Below are 19,781 nucleotides of genomic sequence, written 5' to 3' on the forward strand. Positions count from 1 at the left end.
AAATACAAACATAGCTTTAAGCATATATTTTAGCCTATTAAAATTAAGTTTAATCTAACTGCATGTTTATATGTATGGCTAGATCTGGATACATGATGAATAGCCATCTTGTTAATAACATCCCTCATTTTGACTGAAATTTGACTTTTCTTTTTTTCATTTAGAACCGGCAGAGCAGTCCGTCTTATTCTGAGCCGAGGGGATGATATGTTAATCACTGGTGGCCGACATCCTTTTATTGGTAAATATAAAGTGAGTGCCACAAGAATTCAGTGAAAAAATACCTACCCATATTCTGTGAATAAGTATTTCAGTGTTACTGGTTAATACGTGTTCTAGTAATGAAAATGAGTATAATACATTTGATTTAAGAAAAAAAAACTACTAGCCAGGAAACCAAGAGATAAAGTTGCTGTACAGCCCTTTCTCTGCTTCTGCCTCTGTCTCTGCAGGATTTTGTTTTGTTTTTTTCTAGCCCCTTTGTGTCCTTTTTCTTTCATAGCTCGCTCTGTCTTTCTGGGATGAGAAAGCGAAACAAGCTCAGACTTCTCCTGCAGGAGTTTATTTTAAACCATCCATATGGTTAGGTTCACACAAAGGAACAGCTAGTTTTTCACAGAAACAGTGTCATACAGGAAAACTCACCCTATGGAGGAAATTAATCTCTTCCCTACTCATGCAATAGTCATAACTATTTGTTAGGACAATTTCTGCTGCCTCTCCTGTCTCTGCTTGTCACGGAAATTACACTTGCCAGCCACCATAACAGGGTTCGACTCCAGGTTTCTGCTGAATCAATAAGATGAAAGATAGATTCCTCTATAAAAGTACGTTTTATTAATAGTGCTACAGCTTGAGCTGGGTGCCTCTGAAGAGGGACTCCGAAAAATGAAATCCCTGGGCAATTATCCTTACAATCCTAAGTTTCCCACCATTCATGTGATAGTTCAGATCAGCAGTAATATTGGGGTCTGGGGTCTTCCCATTCTTCATTGGGTCCTTTCATGTCTCTAGACAGGCCATTTTTTTTCATATCTCTAAGGGTGCAGCTTCTGGTGATTGTAGCTTGCTTATCTTCTGGCTTGAGCCAGCTGTGAGGCCTTCTTTTTCTTAACTAGATGAAAGTTCAACATAACTAGGTGAAAGCTCACAGTTGCACCCTAAGGCTTCAGCAAATTTAGCTACTAATGCTAAGCAAGTAATGCTGAGCAAGTTCTATATGAGTAGTATATCAAATCACACAACATACTACATAGGTAAAGTAAGGTATGTTTTATAACATGTTTGCATAAAGTTGAAAATTAGCTGTAGCTCATGTTGAGAATCAGGGAATATTAGTGGCAATGTGTGAAAAGTGAGATGTAAGATAAAGATAACGTTTCCTTGTTAAGAAAAACAGATGTCATACTCCATCCACCAGACGCTATGCTTACAGTCAGAGTGGGATTTGACTTTGCTACAGTGAACATTCCAAGATGACTCACCAGCCATCTCAGATAGTACACAGGAAGCCACTGGGCTTCCCTGCTTCTTTCTTTCCCAATGGAAACATCAGTATGTTGCTTATTGTATGCTGTACATATACAGATCACAGATGCCAGGTAGGAAAGCTAGTATCTTAGGAACATGCTTTCTTTCTCTCTTGCTCTTCTGTAGTTTCAGTGGATGCTGGCCAAAAATTAATAGTGCAGTATAACTTTATTTGTCAAAATATACAAGCATTGAAGAAATGAATGAATGCCAAAATCTAAATAGGCTGTTGTTGATTCTTCTAGGTTGGCTTCATGAATGATGGTAGGATCAGAGCTGTGGATGCCAAATATTACATTAATGGAGGATGTACCCCTGATGAGTCTGTCCTGGTAAGGATTTTATAAGCTGATGAATCTTACAACAAGGAGGAATCTGTCGCGACGGAGGGAAGACACAGTCACTCAATATGAGTGATCAGCAGACTTCATTTATTGCCTCTTACAGTCACCTTTTATGCCTTGTTATAATTAGCTCATACATATTACAAAAGTTAAGCTCATTATTGGTTAGTTGCCTAAATACCAAGTCCACCCCTGTTTCTCTTCTGTAGTTATCTGTTCCCACCTGCAACATTCTTTTCCCACCGAAATCTTCCTGTTATTGTGTAACAAGGACAGCCAAAGACAGTGTATTTTGCTTTACTTCAGATAAGCTGAGAGCGATGTGCATTTTTGTCCAGCCAGCTGGACTATGTCTATGAGACCTTTTTTCAGCTAGCCAGTTATCCACAGAATCATTAGCTGCGAAATGATGAAGGCCAAATCCCTTTGCCCATGTATCGTTAATCGTACAGCATTTTGATATAGAAACTTGGGCTGTTGGAAAATCTACACCTGCTAGTTTAGCCTTTTCTTATTCAGTTCAGCGTAGCACTGAAATACTTTTTGATCTTTTTCTATGCATTCACTTCATGAACAGTTTCTCAGGCTTGTTTTTGCCACTATAAACATGTCAACTAACAAAATATTCCTTTTAAAATACATAGTACTTGCATTTGTGCCTGCCTAAAGTGTTATGTCTACAATTCTGGGAAGACCTTTCTTAACCTTCAGGAAATTCATAGTGGTAGTTGTCCTGTTACTGTCTCTGTGTGTTTCTGTACTGGGTCTGCATTTACTGTGCTGTATACCTCAGTTCCTCACTTACAGGTCTGCAAAGTATAAAATATTGCTTGCTTTAATATCAGTCACCAGGAATTTATGTTTGCATAGCTATTCTAGCTGTAACTGAAATGTTTGTTGAGGTTACTACCCCTCATTGGCTTGTCATTTGCCCCACCTATGGCTATTTTCTGCACTCTGAAATCTGTCAGTGTAACTGCCCATGCTATTGCTGCCTACCCTGGTTCGGAAAAACAACCTGGGTTTGAAAAAAATCCATTAAAATCATGTACATTGATGCAGATCACATGTCAGAACCATATTAAGTTGAAGTTCTACAATGGTATAGTGAAGCAGATGGACTTAGAATTATTCCAGCTGCAGCTGGAATAGTACATATGATAACAGCTTAACTCTCTAACATCACTCCCTAATTAATTAGATTGACAGCCAATGGTCTAGCTGTGTGATTCCATTTGATTCTATCAGTATAGCATTAATAATCAACACTTTTGGGAGGAGGAAAAGGTTTATTTGAAATAAAACTATAAGCTTTGGTAAACAAAAACTCCAGGTTTTTCTTCTGTTGCAGTGTGACTTATCTGTGTTTTCCCAAATCAGTATTCTGAGATTTATTCTTTCTTTAGTGGGGACCTTATTCTGTGGGAGCCTAGCCCCAGAAAGAGCCAAGATGCTTGATGCTTATCGTCATAAAGACGGGTCTTCCAGCATGGGAGTTGAATACCAGTAATCTATGCTTAACTTAGTTATTGTTCAGTCAACAATTAATAATGTGTTTTAATTCTGTATGATTGCATCAAGATTAGAACAGACATTTCTGGGAAGAAATTTTGGCATAGGTAAGAGTTGTATTATAATAATATATTGTGTTCATTCTGTTTTATCAATAACTTGTCTTAAGACAGATCAGTTTCATACACACACTTTCTCTGAAGTCCATAAAAGTTGTATTCATAATTAAAAAAACCCAGAATACAAAACTTTTTTTTTTCTCCATTCCACAATAACACCTCAATTTATATTTCCTAAGTGGAAAGGTAGCATTGTGTGACATTATTCACATGCACAGTTATTACACCAAAACTATCTTCAGTTGTTTCTATGCAGAAAAGTTTGGAAGTTTATTGTTTAAAGCTCAGTGGGAACAGTAGGAATACAGGCTTAGATTTTCCATTCTGAGAAATCTACTTAACATTGAAGAGAGCCAGTGGACTCTTCATGAGGCATCAAAACATTTTTAAACTTACTTATTTTGATACTGACTCCTAGAGCCTAATTTGAAGTCTTTAATACGGGATTTTCCTTTTCTTATGATTTTGTGTTTGTCACGTGAAATCTCTAAAAGGGAAATGAAGAACCAGAGGACTGCAGTACATATGCTTCCTGGTGGAACTAAACCTTAACTGTGAATTTCCATAGGACGTGATAATTCAGAATGCTTTCATCAGTTCCTTTCATAGCTCCTATTGCTTTAAATCTAATCTGCCAATTTTTAATTGTGTGGCTTTTGATGTTGAAGTAGGAGCAAAATCAATTGTGAAATGGAGTATCTATTACATCCTTAACTACTGACCAGCACTCAACTACTAGTAACATCAGCTGTGTTCTGAGAATACCAAAAAATAAATGAAAACTAATATGCTGCATGAGAAATGTATGAGTAAAGTCTGTGTATGTGCACAAGATTATTCTTACTACCAGCAATTGACAGAAACCCAATTTTAAAGCTAATTGTCTCAAGTTAAGCTCTTTATATCAAATGAAGTAGATTTAAATGTGAATTTGAAAGAAGCAGTGTTCTGACATTTAACTAGACCTGTTTGTTCCCTACCTCAGGTAGCAGAAGTATCTTTATTAAAAATGGACAATGCATACAAGATTCCCAACTTGAGATGCTGTGCTTATGCCTGCAAAACAAACCTGCCATCAAACACAGCGTTCCGAGGCTTTGGCTTTCCCCAGTCAGCACTGGTGACAGAAACTTGGATAACAGGAGTTGCAGATAAAACTGGTTTATCACCAGAAAAGGTGACAGAAATGAACACATCTTCTCTCCTGAAATGAAGTCTGTGCAATTGGGAAGTTAAAACCCTTTAGATTAGCTCAACTGTTTGAACAAGTATTTTCTAAGTCAATGACATAATTTGTGCTAAAATTCATATATTTTTTTTTTAATCACCGTCTGGTTGTTGCATGATTAGCATGCTCTTGCAAACTGCACCGAACTGGAAATTGTTCCAAGAATATAAAGCAACCTTCTTGTTGTCTACTAGTCCCTCCAAATGGTCAATCTGCCTGTAACAAGATTGTGATAGCTGTTAATTTTATTATTTCAGATTAGGGAAATAAATATGTATAAGGAAATTGAGCAGACGCACTTCAAACAAAAGCTTGATCCACAAAACTTAATACGGTGTTGGAATGAATGTATGGAGAAATCTGCATACTACAGCAGGAAAACAACTATTGAAGAATTTAACAAACAAAATTACTGGAAGAAAAAAGGGATTGCCATTGTACCAATGAAGTATCCATTTGGACTAGGCACACGTTATCTTACTCAGGTTAGTTTCTTTAAAAAATAAGTGAGCTAAGCTTTTTATCCATAGAAGATCACAGTTACTCTGCCTTAGGATACAAACCCAATGTGTTATCTTCCACCTTCTGGAAACCTATCATCCTCATAATAGTTGTTCCCTGAAGGCTACACTAGCTTCTAGATCTCTTCAAGCAGAGATCAAAGTTGTCTGGTTTTCAGGGCCCAGGCAGCTTGGACACTGCCTGCTTCAAAGGCCAGTCCCATCTCTTGCAATGTGGTATTGGTGTAGATGAGTTGAACACGTTTATTAAAAGTGTTTGAGGACTGATGGCAAAGTATTCATGGGCTAGGTTATCCATTCCAGAAAACAACTCTGAGCTTATTTTTTCTGACCATGGGGGCACTATGGGATGCTGTTCTTAAAGACTTAACCCTTTGATGTCATCAAAGACTAAGTTTAAGGAAGAAAAGGAGGACAGTAGTGGTTTTGGTCTTTGTATTTTGTTTAGTGTAGGTGTCAGTGCTTATGGAATATACAGCGTTTTATCAACTGAAAATTGAGTAGCTTGTGTCATATCAAACTGGCTATCTCTGTTCAAGACTAAAATCACAGGGGCTTTGTAGTCTACAGTGCTACTCCCAGCTAGCCCAGTAGGAGAATTTCATTCAGAACCTTCCTGCTGTGTCTAATGATGACAGCCTGCCCAGCCTATGCTGTTGAAAAACCTGTGTCCAAAGGCTCTCAAAACATCAGTGGGAGAGAAAATGGAACTTGGAGGAATTGGCATGTACAGCCACTAGTGAGGAAGATCCACCATCTTCTTTTGGAACCATTAAGATACTGTTGCCAGATGTAGATTTATTTCAGGATCCAGCAACAGAAAAAGCAGACCTCCAAATGTTTATATCTTTTTATTTTGAAGTCATTATAGAGGAAGAGCAGGGACTAGCATTCCATATTTTGCATTCTGTTCAAAAGCACTAAATAGATAAATTGAAATACACTTCAAAACTGTGTCTTTTTTGATTCATCAGTTCGTCGCAACATACAACACATTTCTCGCTAATCTTGATCTTGGTTTTCTTTTTTAGGCTGCAGCTTTGGTTCATATTTATACTGATGGGTCTGTGCTTCTGACACATGGTGGAATTGAAATGGGGCAAGGTATTCATACAAAAATGATCCAGGTAACAGATGACCCAAACAAATATTTCCTTGTGCTTTATCTGTCATGCAGATAAACAGTGTGAAGGTTTTCTTCTTAGTTAATTAATGTACCAGTAGGACAATTTCTTTATCAGCGTAGCCGCTGCTTCTTTGCATTGATAGAGTTAGAAAGCAAAAATACCTTCATTAAGAGTCATAGAGATAGCAGGAAGAAAAACAAATTGTTTGGGCTTTATTCTTCAGTGGTATGTGAAGAGGTTTATTTAGAAATAAGAACTTTTTGGGGCTGATCCCATAAAGCCCATGATAAAAAAAGACAATATTCAGATTAGTATACAGTTCAGATATTATTGTTGTTGTTGTTATTATTATTATATTTGTTTAATGCAGAACTGAGAGACAGATAAATATCTGTAAAGATATTAACCAAGTCAATGAAAGCTTGGGATCTGGGCCTGCATAATTTTCACTAAATCATACAGGACATAAGCAGCAAAATGCAGAACCACATGTTGCACTCCAGTCCCATTGCAGAATTTGAATACAGCTAAAACATTGCCATTCCGTTCTGTTTGTTTGTACTGACAAACTGGGCAGAATGATTTCAGCTGGAGGTTGGAAGGGGACTTGCTGCAACTTTATTCTTTCTTGTATTGCTGACTTCTAGCAAGTACTGGAGAACTGTTGGAGTGTTTAAAATGTTTCTAAAACAGAGAATAATGTGTTGTTCTTCCTGAAACAGGTTGCTAGTCGGGAATTGAACATCCCCATGTCATATATTCACTTCTGTGAAACCAGCACAACAACTATTCCCAATGCATGTGCCTCAGCAGGATCTGCAGGGACAGATGTCAATGGGATGGCTGTGAAGGTAAAGGGTAGTGTTTAGTTTAGCAAAACACTCTACCCTTCATGGTACTTAATGCCTGCCAAACTTTAAGCATTAGTGATCCCATAGAAATAAAGTTTGAGATTACCAATAATACCACTGGAGGTTGCTAAGAAGAAACACCACTTGTTGACAGTTTCTCAGTAATGGTGCTTACAAATTTTCAGAATATGATCTGAGCTTTCCCTCAGAGGCTTATGTTTGACAAAATCTTTGTTTTGCCTAACAAAATAATTAGTCCTGTACAAATCTGGTACCCTGTTCCTGTTCTAAATCTACTGATTCATGCAGATTCCAGCCCTTGTAACTTAACCCTTTATAAGGTTTGTGTCTATGCAATTTAAATGACACCTCCTATGATACCTTTTCAAACCAAGATGATGGTAAAGCAAATACTAATTACTAACTAGAACGTATCTTGAATAGTACCAAATGTATCTGTGTTAATTCTGTGATATGTTCTCCTGACTTCTCACCAGGATGCTTGCCAAACTCTTCTCAAACGCCTGCAGCCTATCATCAGCAAGAACCCAAAAGGGACCTGGAATGATTGGGTAAGACAGATCAATCCTACTAAGTGTGTTTGTGTGTTTGCAGAAGCTGTGGTATATGCGTTGTAGTCTATCAGTCTGTTCAGCCTAATAATCCTAAAGTTATAAACTGTAGAAACAGGTTATTTCACAGAAAGATGGGAGTGTAGACACTTGGTTTAGATACATGGGGAACAATCCCCTGATCATATCTAGTTATAAAGGGTCTGTGAAGTCACAGAAGTTTTTAATATGCAAAAAATACCAGGTTCTGCAATAATGACCCACCCCATCTTACCCTCAGACAAGCTGTTGCCAGAAGATTATCAGGGTATATGGATACAGCGTATGTGTTGATTTTCTTACATGGCTGTTCTTTATTTTTACCAAATCGATGAAGAGAAGCTTCCTAAACTTCTTCCTTCCATCTCTCTCCCATATGCAGTGTCTCACAGAATTGCACAGAAAGTAGCAGGAATCCTTGCTCCCATTGCTCTAATATGTAATTAGTTTTACTATTAGTTACATTTGCAGCAGAGTAGTGCAGAAGTAATGCTAAAGCTATTTATAGAAATGGCCCCTGTCTGGTGCCCACTTGAAACTGGAATAGAATTTTAGGGCTAGAAACTGAGGTTTTTTTAACTGAAATATTTCTGCTGTAATATAAACTATGAAGATATGGCTAAGAATCTATCCCTATGTATCAAGATGTTATAAGAAAACCTGTTTGTTATGTTTTCGTATCCAGTATTGCTTGTTATCTATGGCCTAATGAAAAGGACATTTACAGATCCAATATGCTAGGGTGTTTCTTTTCAAGTGATTAAATACTAAAATAACGTGAAATACTAAAAAAATGTGAAAATTTAAACGGTTTCTTGACAGTAATAATTCCTAGCAATAGCAAATAATGTTGGAATACATGTGGTAGCTTAATAACTGACAGCTATGTATGCAAAGATAATCTCGAATAGATGCCAAATTAATTTGGATAATTCAGACATACACAAAACATAGCAGAAATGGCTGACCTAAAAAATAATATAGGCAGAGAAGTAATTTTATATCTTGCAAAGTCAGTAAATTGCAATTAATTAAAAATTCAAAAAAAGACCCAAACTTCTTGACTTGTAAACTGAGTAAATCTAACATGAGAATCACTGAAAGGGAATAGATTTGGGACGTCATACCATTATTTTTACCACTGGTAGAAGAACACTGCAGAGAGTATTTCTCTTGTCAGCTGCCATTTTTGTGCAAGTAAATCATACAGATCTTCTATGACAGGGGGCCCCATTTCTGTCGAACTTGAGCAGAAAAATTGAGCAGGGCCCTTTCTGACTACAACATAACCAACGATAAAGATTCTGCAAGACCACCACTGTTGACAGGTCTTTTCCTTACTGTAGTGCCAAAAGAATTCAGATTGCTCATCCAAAGGGGTTTTAGTTCTACAGTATTAGGCACCATGGGGTTCTTTTAGCACTAAGTAAACACACTTAGCTGGTCATCTTTTCTTTACAGTTTGTTACAGTTTGGTTTTTAAGTAAATACAGGAAAATAAGTAAATATATGTATGCTGTGTTCCTTCCTGACTCCTTCCTTGGTTTACCACAAATGCTGCTATATTTTACAGATTAAAGAAGCTTTTGAACAGAGTGTGAGTCTTTCAGCTACTGGCTACTTTAGGTAATACTTTTTTGTTCCTTAAAAGTGCATAGGTTAGACCAGGGCTGATTTCCGAAATTAACCAATGCCACGAATAGAAGATCCTGTCCAGTAGTTCTTTCTAATGGCTCAGCTTATGTTTTATGCAATTCTTTTATATATGGGGAGTTGGAGTTTAACGTTTAAGTGCTGCTAATTTATGCCTGGCCCTATGTGGGCTCTCTAGAAAGTATCAAAATACTATTTAGTCCCATCTTTACTCCATGATTTGGTCATTAGCAAACCAGTAAGCATCAAAAAAGTGACCGCTGCCCATAACAGTAGGTGTGCAATGTGGGATATAGTTCATTTACTGGAAGCTGTATTGTTGTACTACAGGTTGTTTACACTTTTACCCACAAACATAATCACACCAAGTTGCATGACAGGAAGAACAAGTGGCAGCATTGGAGTATTTATCCAGCACACACCTGTAATTAGCAATTAGGTGCATTTGTGGAAAATTAGACTCATTTAATTCTAGATCTGAACCTTAAGGTTATTTCTCTTTAGAGGAAGGAGAATTTAAAATGTCTGGTTGAGTTTAAGAGAAAGCTCATGGTAATTTTATTTTTTTTTAAACTCACTCAGGAATCAGATGCTATAATTCAGCACTAATTAAAAACTACAGAGGGACTTGGTGCTCACGTGAGAAGTGGGGTTGGTCACTGACTCTAGTTTTGGAGTTATTGTTTTGACAATTTTAACAATATTGTTTTGCATCTGGAGCCTCAGAAGATTCCCACCATTTATACTCTTAGATAGGGATTTAGTCACAACAGCAATGCTATTGTGGGACACAGTAATCATAAACACAATTCCCTCTGCTGTCTCTCAGTGCAGTCTTGTGGTCCTTTTTCTCTGAATTCTTTCACGGTATTTATAAAGAACTAGAAAGGAAAAAAATTCTGTGCTATAACTCAGGTGGGATTCAAAGAAAAGTTTCTCTCTCAGCCTGCTGTGCCTTATATCTTCTCTCCCTCCACCTGTATTTACCTGCTGATCAATAGCAACTTTTCAGGTATTCAGGCAGCCTGGAGTAAATTGGAGAGGCACGTCACAAAGCCATACTTATTTAAAACACCTAGAAAAGCCCAAACAAAATGTCCCTTCCTTCTGTTAAGTCTGTTCAAGTCTGTTTTCTGCTTATGGAGCTTTAGGAAGTTGATATCTTGAATGCAGTGAACAACAGCCATACTTTGCTATTGGCATTTAATGGTGTGCAAACCCATCTGCAGATCCCGGAGCCTCAAATCCTGTATTGATCTAGTTCTTATCCAGTCATATTCTCCACATCCAAGAATCTCAAAGCCAGCTGAGATAGATGGAATGTGAGAAGCTGAATACGTGGATTTTGTGTAACGCTTTTTAAATGCATGGTTCAATGCTCTGAATTATACCATAATTGTTTTATGGAGTATAATTCTAAATGTGCTCAACAAAAACATTTCACTCATATATGGTCAGAGAGTATGCCTTGGTCACATAGCTGACATGGTTGGGGGATGCTGCATTTCACATCTTCTTGTGTTTGTTGAATTTACCCCATCAGTCCTGACTACTATAGTCTCCTCAATTAGTCCCACTGCTTTCTAAGGAATTACACCTTTATTTTAATACTCCTGACTCTCTCACTCATTGTGTAGGCAGCTTCTGTAATTTTTACTCTTTCATGTCTTGTAAATTGTTCTTTCATAGATCCTGACCAGTTTTCCTCCCTTTTTCTGAATTCCCTTATGTGCTATTACCTCAGCAACCATTACCCTAAATTTGTATTCTGTACCTGATTACCCTGTCTTTATTAATATGTTTCTGGGATTATGCTGGTTGTAGACTCTCCTGATCTGAAATAGCTTGCTTGCCTGCTAAATTTTATATAAATACAGATCCATCAAACCTAAACTACTAGTGCTCTGTAGGATTTCATGGAACTTAACTGCTGGGGTTCTGACCTGTTGTTTAAGATTTCACTTGAAGTCGTTTCAAACTTTGATTTGCTCATCTGCTTTGTTATGGTGCAAACATTCACTAATTTTTTTCTTGTGGATGTCATTTCTTCCATCAGAGGCTACAATGAAAAAATGGATTGGGAGAAAGGGGAAGGACAGCCATTCACATATTTTCTTTATGGAGCTGCTTGTTCAGAGGTTGAAATTAACTGTCTAACAGGAGATCACAAGGTAATAATGGAGTGTCATGGAAGTTTTGTAAGTAATGTGAATGAGGTTTGTTTGTATCACTGGGTGCTGCAACAAACATTCAGATTTTGCATTAGTAAGTCACCTGTCTTCAGATGATAGTAAATATATCAACAGTGTAAATGCAAAGTACAGGTGGAGCAGAATGAAAGCTGTGTACTGTTAACCAGCTTTTTGCACATCTGTGTTAATGTCATACGTTAGTGTCATAAATCTTTTGGGTTATGGCAGACGTCTGACATGTTCTTCACTTGTTCCTTCCCTGTTTACCAGCAAATTACAGCAGAGCTAAATAATCTGTTTCCAGAATCTAGACCATCTAGACAGCTAAATCATAGACTGCTGATCATATGCCCTCTATCTGTACTTAGTTATGTGGGGATTTCGTTGTGTGATGGGAAAAATCTTGCAAGGCCTCTGGTGAAACTTCTGTAAAAGCTGAGCCCATTTTGCTTGTATCGGGGTATTGGAAATTACTTTGAAATCGTGTACATGGCGGGGGCCTCTACCTTAATATATATTATGCCACTGAATACCAGCTCTAACCTGAATTATGTTCTACTGCCTCCACGCCATGCATTTCTCTCAGTAATATGCATTTGAATTTTATTGACAGAACCTCAGAACAGACATTGTTATGGACATTGGATGCAGCATAAACCCAGCTGTGGATATAGGACAGGTATGTGCCAAGAATTTCCTGCTGTCTTATTTCTGTTACACTGATATCCTTATCTGAAATAAAGATTACCTCATTAATTCAGAAAACATTATTGTTAGATAATGTTATAATTCATAGATTAGAAGGTCCTTTACTTGTAGACTTGCCCCATTTGAGTCAGTGTCAGAGCTTCATAAATGTCTATGAAGCTTGAATTTTACCCACAGTGTCAACCTGTAATACTTCCTGTATGTATATATGCCCACTGTCTGCTGGACTTTAGTACTGTTTGTGATCTACAGTCTCTAAATTCTCCTATTGTTCAATCTGCCTTCCTCACACGATAGCAGGGAAACACCTTTATTCATTGCAGGCTGTTCCACAGATCTCATCATTTCATCATGAAAGCATTTGTCTCTGCCTGGTGTGAGAGAGGAGTGTGAAAGCTTTTTCCATCCCAGTAGCCCAAAATGTTGAAGAATCCCATGAGGCAAACAGGACAGAAAATGGTCTAACATACAGTAATACAAATCAGTTCTTGCCCAAGTTTTACCCATTTTACCAAACATGAGAATGTAAATGCTATTTCTTTTCTTTCTTAAAGATTGAAGGTGCCTTTGTTCAAGGCATTGGACTGTACACAATGGAGGAATTAAAGTACTCTCCAGAAGGAGTCCTCTATACTAAGGGTCCAGATCAGTATAAGATCCCTGCTGTTTGTGATATTCCAGAACAATTTAATGTTTCCCTGCTGTCATCTTCCCCAAATCCTTACGCCATCTATGCATCCAAGGTAAGCAAACAGTCACAGGGCCTAATTCTTAGATCCCAGGACAAACAGAGGAATTACTTTGATATACAACATACAAAGTTTTCAGTTCTTCTTCTTAAGCATTTCAAAGGAGTGTCCATAAAATATTTATTTATGACATCAGGGGAGCTAATATGAAAAGACATAATGTGTGATGTTGCTGCATATCTTTCGCGATTGGCAAGTAGTAATTTTAGGGATTTGTTAACAGACCATACACAGAAGCTGCAAGCTGAATTTCAAACCATACTTTTAAAATGTTGTGATAATCTGAAGGGTTAGAATAAAAATACCAAAGAAATTGATGGAGAAATAATGAGAGTGTGCAGATTACTTATGTGTGTTACACAGTAAGAAATAGGACTGTATGCGTGTATTTATATGAGAGATTGGCTCAAGTATTCAGCTGGTGTAATCGTTGCGTGAATTTACACCAACAAATATTCTGGCCAGTTGTATATAGGTAGTAATGGTAAGTCGAGATGAAGGTACTTCTGCAAATTTCCAGCTGTTTCAAGTATTAGATACACTTTTAGAATACAGTAAAATAAAACAGCATGACATAAGGAAAAAGCTTTTTTACAGCAAAAGTTATTAAAGAACAGATAGGTCCTTTAAAATTATTTAAAGCTGTCTCAGTAATACATAATTAGAAAAGTGTTTGAAAAAGCATCATTTAGGTGAAGTAGTTACATAGTTGATTGGGAGTTGATCTAGAGAGCTGATACTAATATCCCTCTTCAAACAGCTCTTTTCCTTTTCTGTGAATTTACCTCCTATAATTACCCTCAAAATTCACTGTAACATGATGTGATTCTGTCTTCATGCAGCATATTTGGGGAAGACATTTGGTTAGCAGATTTTAGCAAGGAGGTAAGATTCAGTTGCAGTATCCCGGTCCAGATTAAAGCATTCAGTACCACAGTACTGAGAGGACTATGGAATAAGGGTAGATTTTGACCTATCTTTGCGCTAAGGAGCAAATGTGAATCTAATGTCAGAAGCAGTGAGAGGATGTCAAGCCCACTGAGGTCAGCGGTGTCAGGTCAGGTGCAGGGAATTATCATGAGTTCAGGCTTTGTTTCTTAGTTGTATCTGTACCTGGTTTTGGATTGTTTTAATTTTGTCTGCTAATTATTCTAAATTTCAGTTTTGCAATGAGACAAAAAGGTTCTAAAATCAATAGCCAATATTTGAAATCAACCTTTTTAGCTCCATCAGAAGACTGTGTGATCTAGGCTTGCTTCCACTGAATCTAAAATAAACTTCCTTACAGAAAGACAGAACACTTTTTGAGTCACTGACTTTATAGCTTTTTAGTTGATACTGACATGGCATGTACTTATTTCATTTGCTCAAAACCTACACCTATTTGACTTTTTTTTTTCTTTTTTCAGGGGTTAGGTGAGGCAGGATTTTTCTTGGGATGCTCTGTGTTCTTCGCTTTGAGAGATGCAGTAACTAGTGTGAGGAGTGAAAGAGGACTGACAAAGACTTTCGTACTGAACAGCCCTCTGACTGCTGAACAACTACGGGCAAGCTGTGCAGATGCCTTTACTGAGATGGTAATAGGAAGGTGGGGGAAAGGTCAAAGTATCTCTGGGTAGAAGTGTATGCTGCTTTTGGCACCCCTGAATGGTGGGATGCCTAATGATGTTTCCAATTGGTGATGCTTTGTATACAGCCATATCACATGGCTCCTTGTAATTGAAACATCTGATAACAGGTCTCACTCACAGAAGTTATTCCAACAAATGCCATTGAAACATTGTACTGGAATTTCCCTGGTTTTGTATAACCTTTATTCTTTGAAATGTACGTAATTGTTACAATCTCCTCTTTCTCTTAAGTCTCCTCCTTTCTTCTGTATGTCAAATCCTATAGAGGACTAAATAGCTCCTCTTATTGACAGCAGTGGATCAGCCTCCGAGCATCTTCAGACTCCTTCCAGGTGCTTTCCCCCAGTGACTTGCAGTCTGGTACTGTCATCTCATTCTGGTACTCGTTGCTATGCCCGGTACTCTTTGGGAGAAAAATAATTAACTCAGAGCTAACAAAAGGATACAGAAGAAAAACAAATGAGACAATACACTTCTTACCGTGCTGATCTTTTATATTCTGTGTTTTCGGCCACTGTTCGCTGTAGTCATGTTCCCACTGCTATTACAATTCTTTTTCTGTGTAAGTTTTTACTTAGCATACAACATCTGTTGTAGGCAAGGTCCTTGTCAGCATGTAAATCCATACTGTGCCCTGAACTTCTCTGAGGCTCTTCCATGGAAGCTTGAACTTTCACTCACAGATTATTCCCGTGGTATCTCTGTGGTCATGGTGGGATATCATTGGTACCCGGATCAATAGGTTTGTGGGCTTACTCTCATCAACCTTGCAGGAGGTCAGGTCCACCAGTGCAGAGATTGTGTTTCTCCATCCCTGTTTGGCCCTGAGCCCAGTTATCACTGATCTGCCTTCCAGCCACCTTCTGTAGGTATCTCCTGTAGGGCACCCTGCTGGGTGACTTGGAGACACCTGATAAGGGCAATATTGGGGGCTTGCCAATCAAATAATATTAACAAGTATTTTCATTTCTCGCTTGTTTTCTTAGATCACAGAAAATGAATCTGCTTCCTCCCCTCCTCGGGACCTATCTGTGTGAATGACAAACCGGACTGCTTAAGACCTGAAAGGAATGGAATGGAAAACTGATTTACTGCCCCAATGCAAACTAATCAACACACAGATAAATATATTTCCTCATTTTCAGAATAGAACTAGCTACCCAAAATAGGCACACTACATCTTCCATTCATTCTCCATCCAGTGTATTCATTACAGTACTTTCCTTAAATTACTGCATTTAATTGCTAGAATGCATGTCCTGCATTTGAAGCATATATATTCAACTAGATCTGCTGAACAGCTTAGCTCAAGTGCTGCAGGAGAAGAAAGGTAGGGTGAAGTATAAAGGTATGTTAGATAACTTACTGCCACTTACTACACTTAACAACTTCATATGATAAATGATTTTTTAATGGCTTCAGCTAATTTTCTAATTCAGATTTGAGTCTTGCAGTGGAATGTGAGTCCAGAGGTCTTAGCTGAAGAATCAGAACCTTGTTTGTTGGATTCAGTCCCTTTTTGATGAGAAGCGATGCTCTGATCTGTAGTAAAGCTGGTTTAGATTCTTTTGACATGGGCATCTTTGTGTTAAAAACATGGAAGAAACAAGTGTTATGATTTTCTTTTGCTATGCCAGGCAAATTGCTATGGCTGACCTACAGATATATGGGAGATTAATTTTATCACAAAAGTTGGAAGAGTCACTTTGTAGAGGGATGAAGCTGGGTTAATTAACATTATTAATATTATAATATACAGCTGTGGGCTGGCTTCAGGGGCTGGGGTGTTGGCTGATGTAGATAAGATGCAGCTGTGGCTGTGACTGTTTCTGTTAAGAGGTTGGGCAGCCAGTGAAGAGGGAGCAGCCAAGGAAGAGAGGAGGAAGCAGCAGAGAGAATACGCACCCTGGGTGAGGAGGGATGAGGAGAAGGCAGCAGAGGGACTGGCATGAAGAGTATGTTGGTACGAGATGGTAAAAGACCTTGCTGCAGCTTGATAGTTTGGAGAGTGCTGTGACATCACTTAGTTGTAGTCTCCACTGGAAGCTTTCTTTTTCTCATGGAGCAAGCCAAAAGCCTCTGAACTTAATGGGAAGACTCACATGGAGTTCAGTGTGCTTTGAATGGGAGACTGGATGAACCTGTCTCTGGAAAGGATTTGTAAGCAGTGCTTAATCACTGTGCTCGGGACTACACTGAGCCATGAAAGTACAGTTGAGAGTTCTCTCTCACTCTTGGCTACTCCTCTGATAAAGAAGATAAAAAAGCTGTAATGAGATCAAAAGATGATCTGCAAAGATCAGTCATCTGATGCTGCCTACAGTGCAGTGGGATTAGACCACATCCAAGTAGTAGCAGCTGGAGAAAACAGGAAAATATAAAGCAGCGCTGTATTAAATGGTAACAAATTCTGGTGTTACTAAATTTCAGGTATGTATGTATTTGTAACCTAAGATGAGACCCAAGAAATTACATAGGCTGTTTCAAAATTAATGTATTATGAAAGTTCTAACCACAATATTCAGATTTCAGCGTCAGAATCCACAATATTGAACTGACTGAGAACTTCAGCCTTTCTTTCTCTTGAGGTGCAAACCTGAGATTTCAGTTCTGAATTCACACACACACAAATACATGAATCTCCATGGTATTTGAATTTGGGGCTTACATCTGGGGTACATCCTAACACAGAGAAAACACTTCACCTTTTTTAGTGAGTCCACAGAAGTTATGCAAAGTAGCACCTGAAAAATTGCAGCAAGTTTTGCAAGTAGAACTGGGAAAATAGCTAGTTTGTACATTCAGTGTGTGGTTTCGGTGAACCTCTGCATCAGTTTTTCCTTGCTGAGCATGGGGATTGCTCTTCCGGTTGCTCACAGGTCAGATTGCTCTAGAGCCATGAAGATCTGTAATGAAAAGAAATGGCTCTAATTTGTTTGACATGTCAAGAGCCTGAAGGCTCTTGTTGTTTCACTGCTCCTCAGTCTTCCACAAACTATTTTCTCTCCTTGCCTTCCATCCCTTTTATGAGTTGATACTGTATCTGTGACAGAAATCAAGTTAGTAGATTAAACTGCTTTTGCATTGACTATTAAGAAATTAAATCTTTATTGTTTTGATTTGTCTGTCTCTCTGTAACCACTGAGTAGATGAAATTCAGCTGCTTAAACGTGGGGGTCTAGACATTTTATATGTCATAAGACAGCAGAGACATAGGAGAGCACAGGACTGGGAGATGCAACATAGCAACTGGAGGCCCAGCAGGTTATAGTGGCACTAGAAGTGTGGTTTAGACAGCTGAAGCCCCACTGATTTTTACTTATTTTTCCTCACTTTCTTTGCGTTAACTTTGGCTTTTATATAGTGTGAGAAAGTCAATAAATCAAATGAAATGTGAATGCTGCTGCCATAATTAGTTTTTCTGATTTGAAACACCTTAGTTACACTGCGTGGGCTTACTGATGACAGCTCCCAATCCCAAGTGTTAATAGCAGCCCCAAAATATGGATAAATCCTGGGGTCTGCTGAAGCAGGCAGCATGTAGCTCTACTGAACTGGAGGGAAGGTGCATTGTCTGTTGTTCTCCTGTGTACCAATGCATCAGCTGGTTAGTTCCAGACAAGTCAAATCTTGGAAAAATCATGGCCCAGCCCTTGCAGGCAATGACGTTTCCCCACCTGCAGTGCTGAGGTGTTTGCCCTGTAGGGATTCATCACGTTCTAGACCTGCACTTTGTTTTCTGCAGTGCAGATCACATGTCTGCTTGTCAGTATTCCTCAGTTATTATTAACAAAGATTCCTACCTGCCACTTGTAAAGTGGCACTGTTGTCTAGTTGTGTCAGTAAAAGCTATACATGTAGCAAACGTGGGTTGTTGGGGTTTTTTGGGGGGTGAAACATTAAGCTGCCTTCTGGCTTTTAGGTGTCTGAAAAACTGCATGGAAGCTAGAAATATCAGCAATTAGACATCCTGACAGATGACACTATGGCTACTTGGGATATTATGAAATAAATTTTCTTAGACTATACAAGTGTTAGAGGGTATTTTGTTACATTTTTAATATTTATTAAAATGTGCAGACTCAGAGGGCTAGGTAAGCAGAAAGGTTAGGGCTCCAAAGGCACTGACATAGGCTTGGCTACTTGCGGCGAATGAAGAGACAGGACGCTGCTTGATGCAAGCAAATGTCGATTTATTGTACACAATCACCAGTTTATGTATGTTTTCAGAAGCTGCACCCTTTAAACAGATTGGTTCTTTAAGCTAAGCATTGCATACTAGGCAATCCCTGATTGGTGGTGAACTACAAACAAAGGACACTTTAAGTAAGTGTTTATATCATCAATTAACAGCAAGGTGTTACCTTTCCTTGGCCGTCTGTTCCTCATTCCCTTATCTTCTCTCGGCATGACTCATCCTGTTGATTGTTATCTGTTCACATTCCTTGTCCTCCCAGGGTTTGTGGCCTACAAGCTCGAGCACATTCCTTTCAGCTAACTGATTGTTACTTATGGTCCTGATTTCCAGGCCCCCTCCTGCATCTCCCCCTTCTTGTTTTTGAGCGTTCTCGTTGTAAGCATTGAAACAAACAAGGAACACGTAATACTAAAACCAACAATATTGTCAATACCATCAATGCTCCTTTGATCACATTTTGTAACCAGCCCCCTAACCCAAGGTTTGAAAGCCAGTCTGTTAACCCATTCTCAATCTTTATGGCCTGTACATTTTTTCTTAACTCAGCGAGCTGCTCATGAATAGAGTTAGAGTGATCAGTCAAATTCATGCAACACTTCCCTTAGTGCTGTTCACTATAGGCTACTCTCTACTGTTCATGCCATTTCCTTATCTTCTAGAGGCGAGATCACATTCCTCCTTTGTTTCTGTCTTATCCTAGTTTCTTCTCATACTTCCTCAAAATTATTTACCTCTTTGCTGCAGGATCACAGCTGCACTTCGTCAAAGCAAGGCCAAAACTGCACATCAATGCCAAAACAACCCACT

The 19,781-nt window shown here is 38.4% G+C and overlaps 1 protein-coding gene across 4 annotated transcripts in view; it reads left to right on the plus strand.

Annotated features, from left to right (window-relative positions):
• Positions 1-16,564, plus strand: part of AOX1 (aldehyde oxidase 1) — a 45,091-nt gene extending 28,527 nt beyond the window's left edge. For 2 of the 4 annotated variants that reach the window (XM_040604757.1, XM_040604754.1), the window contains exons 23-35: positions 165-252; positions 1,776-1,862; positions 4,491-4,682; positions 4,991-5,218; positions 6,286-6,381; positions 7,104-7,232; positions 7,730-7,804; positions 9,417-9,469; positions 11,553-11,667; positions 12,302-12,367; positions 12,951-13,139; positions 14,555-14,733; positions 15,763-16,564. In XM_040604757.1, the coding sequence (XP_040460691.1) occupies positions 165-252; positions 1,776-1,862; positions 4,491-4,682; positions 4,991-5,218; positions 6,286-6,381; positions 7,104-7,232; positions 7,730-7,804; positions 9,417-9,469; positions 11,553-11,667; positions 12,302-12,367; positions 12,951-13,139; positions 14,555-14,733; positions 15,763-15,817 (1,552 nt within the window). In that variant the 3' untranslated portion in view covers positions 15,818-16,564. Of the gene's footprint in view, positions 1-164; positions 253-1,775; positions 1,863-4,490; positions 4,683-4,990; positions 5,219-6,285; positions 6,382-7,103; positions 7,233-7,729; positions 7,805-9,416; positions 9,470-11,552; positions 11,668-12,301; positions 12,368-12,950; positions 13,140-14,554; positions 14,992-15,762 lie in introns of those variants that run through there. The other 2 variants (XM_040604755.1, XM_040604756.1) reach the window with 2 other exon arrangements.
• The last annotated feature ends 3,217 nt before the right edge of the window (positions 16,565-19,781 follow it).

This window comes from Falco naumanni, chromosome 8 (assembly GCF_017639655.2).
Source record: "Falco naumanni isolate bFalNau1 chromosome 8, bFalNau1.pat, whole genome shotgun sequence".
In the NCBI taxonomy this organism is placed as follows: domain Eukaryota; kingdom Metazoa; phylum Chordata; class Aves; order Falconiformes; family Falconidae; genus Falco; species Falco naumanni.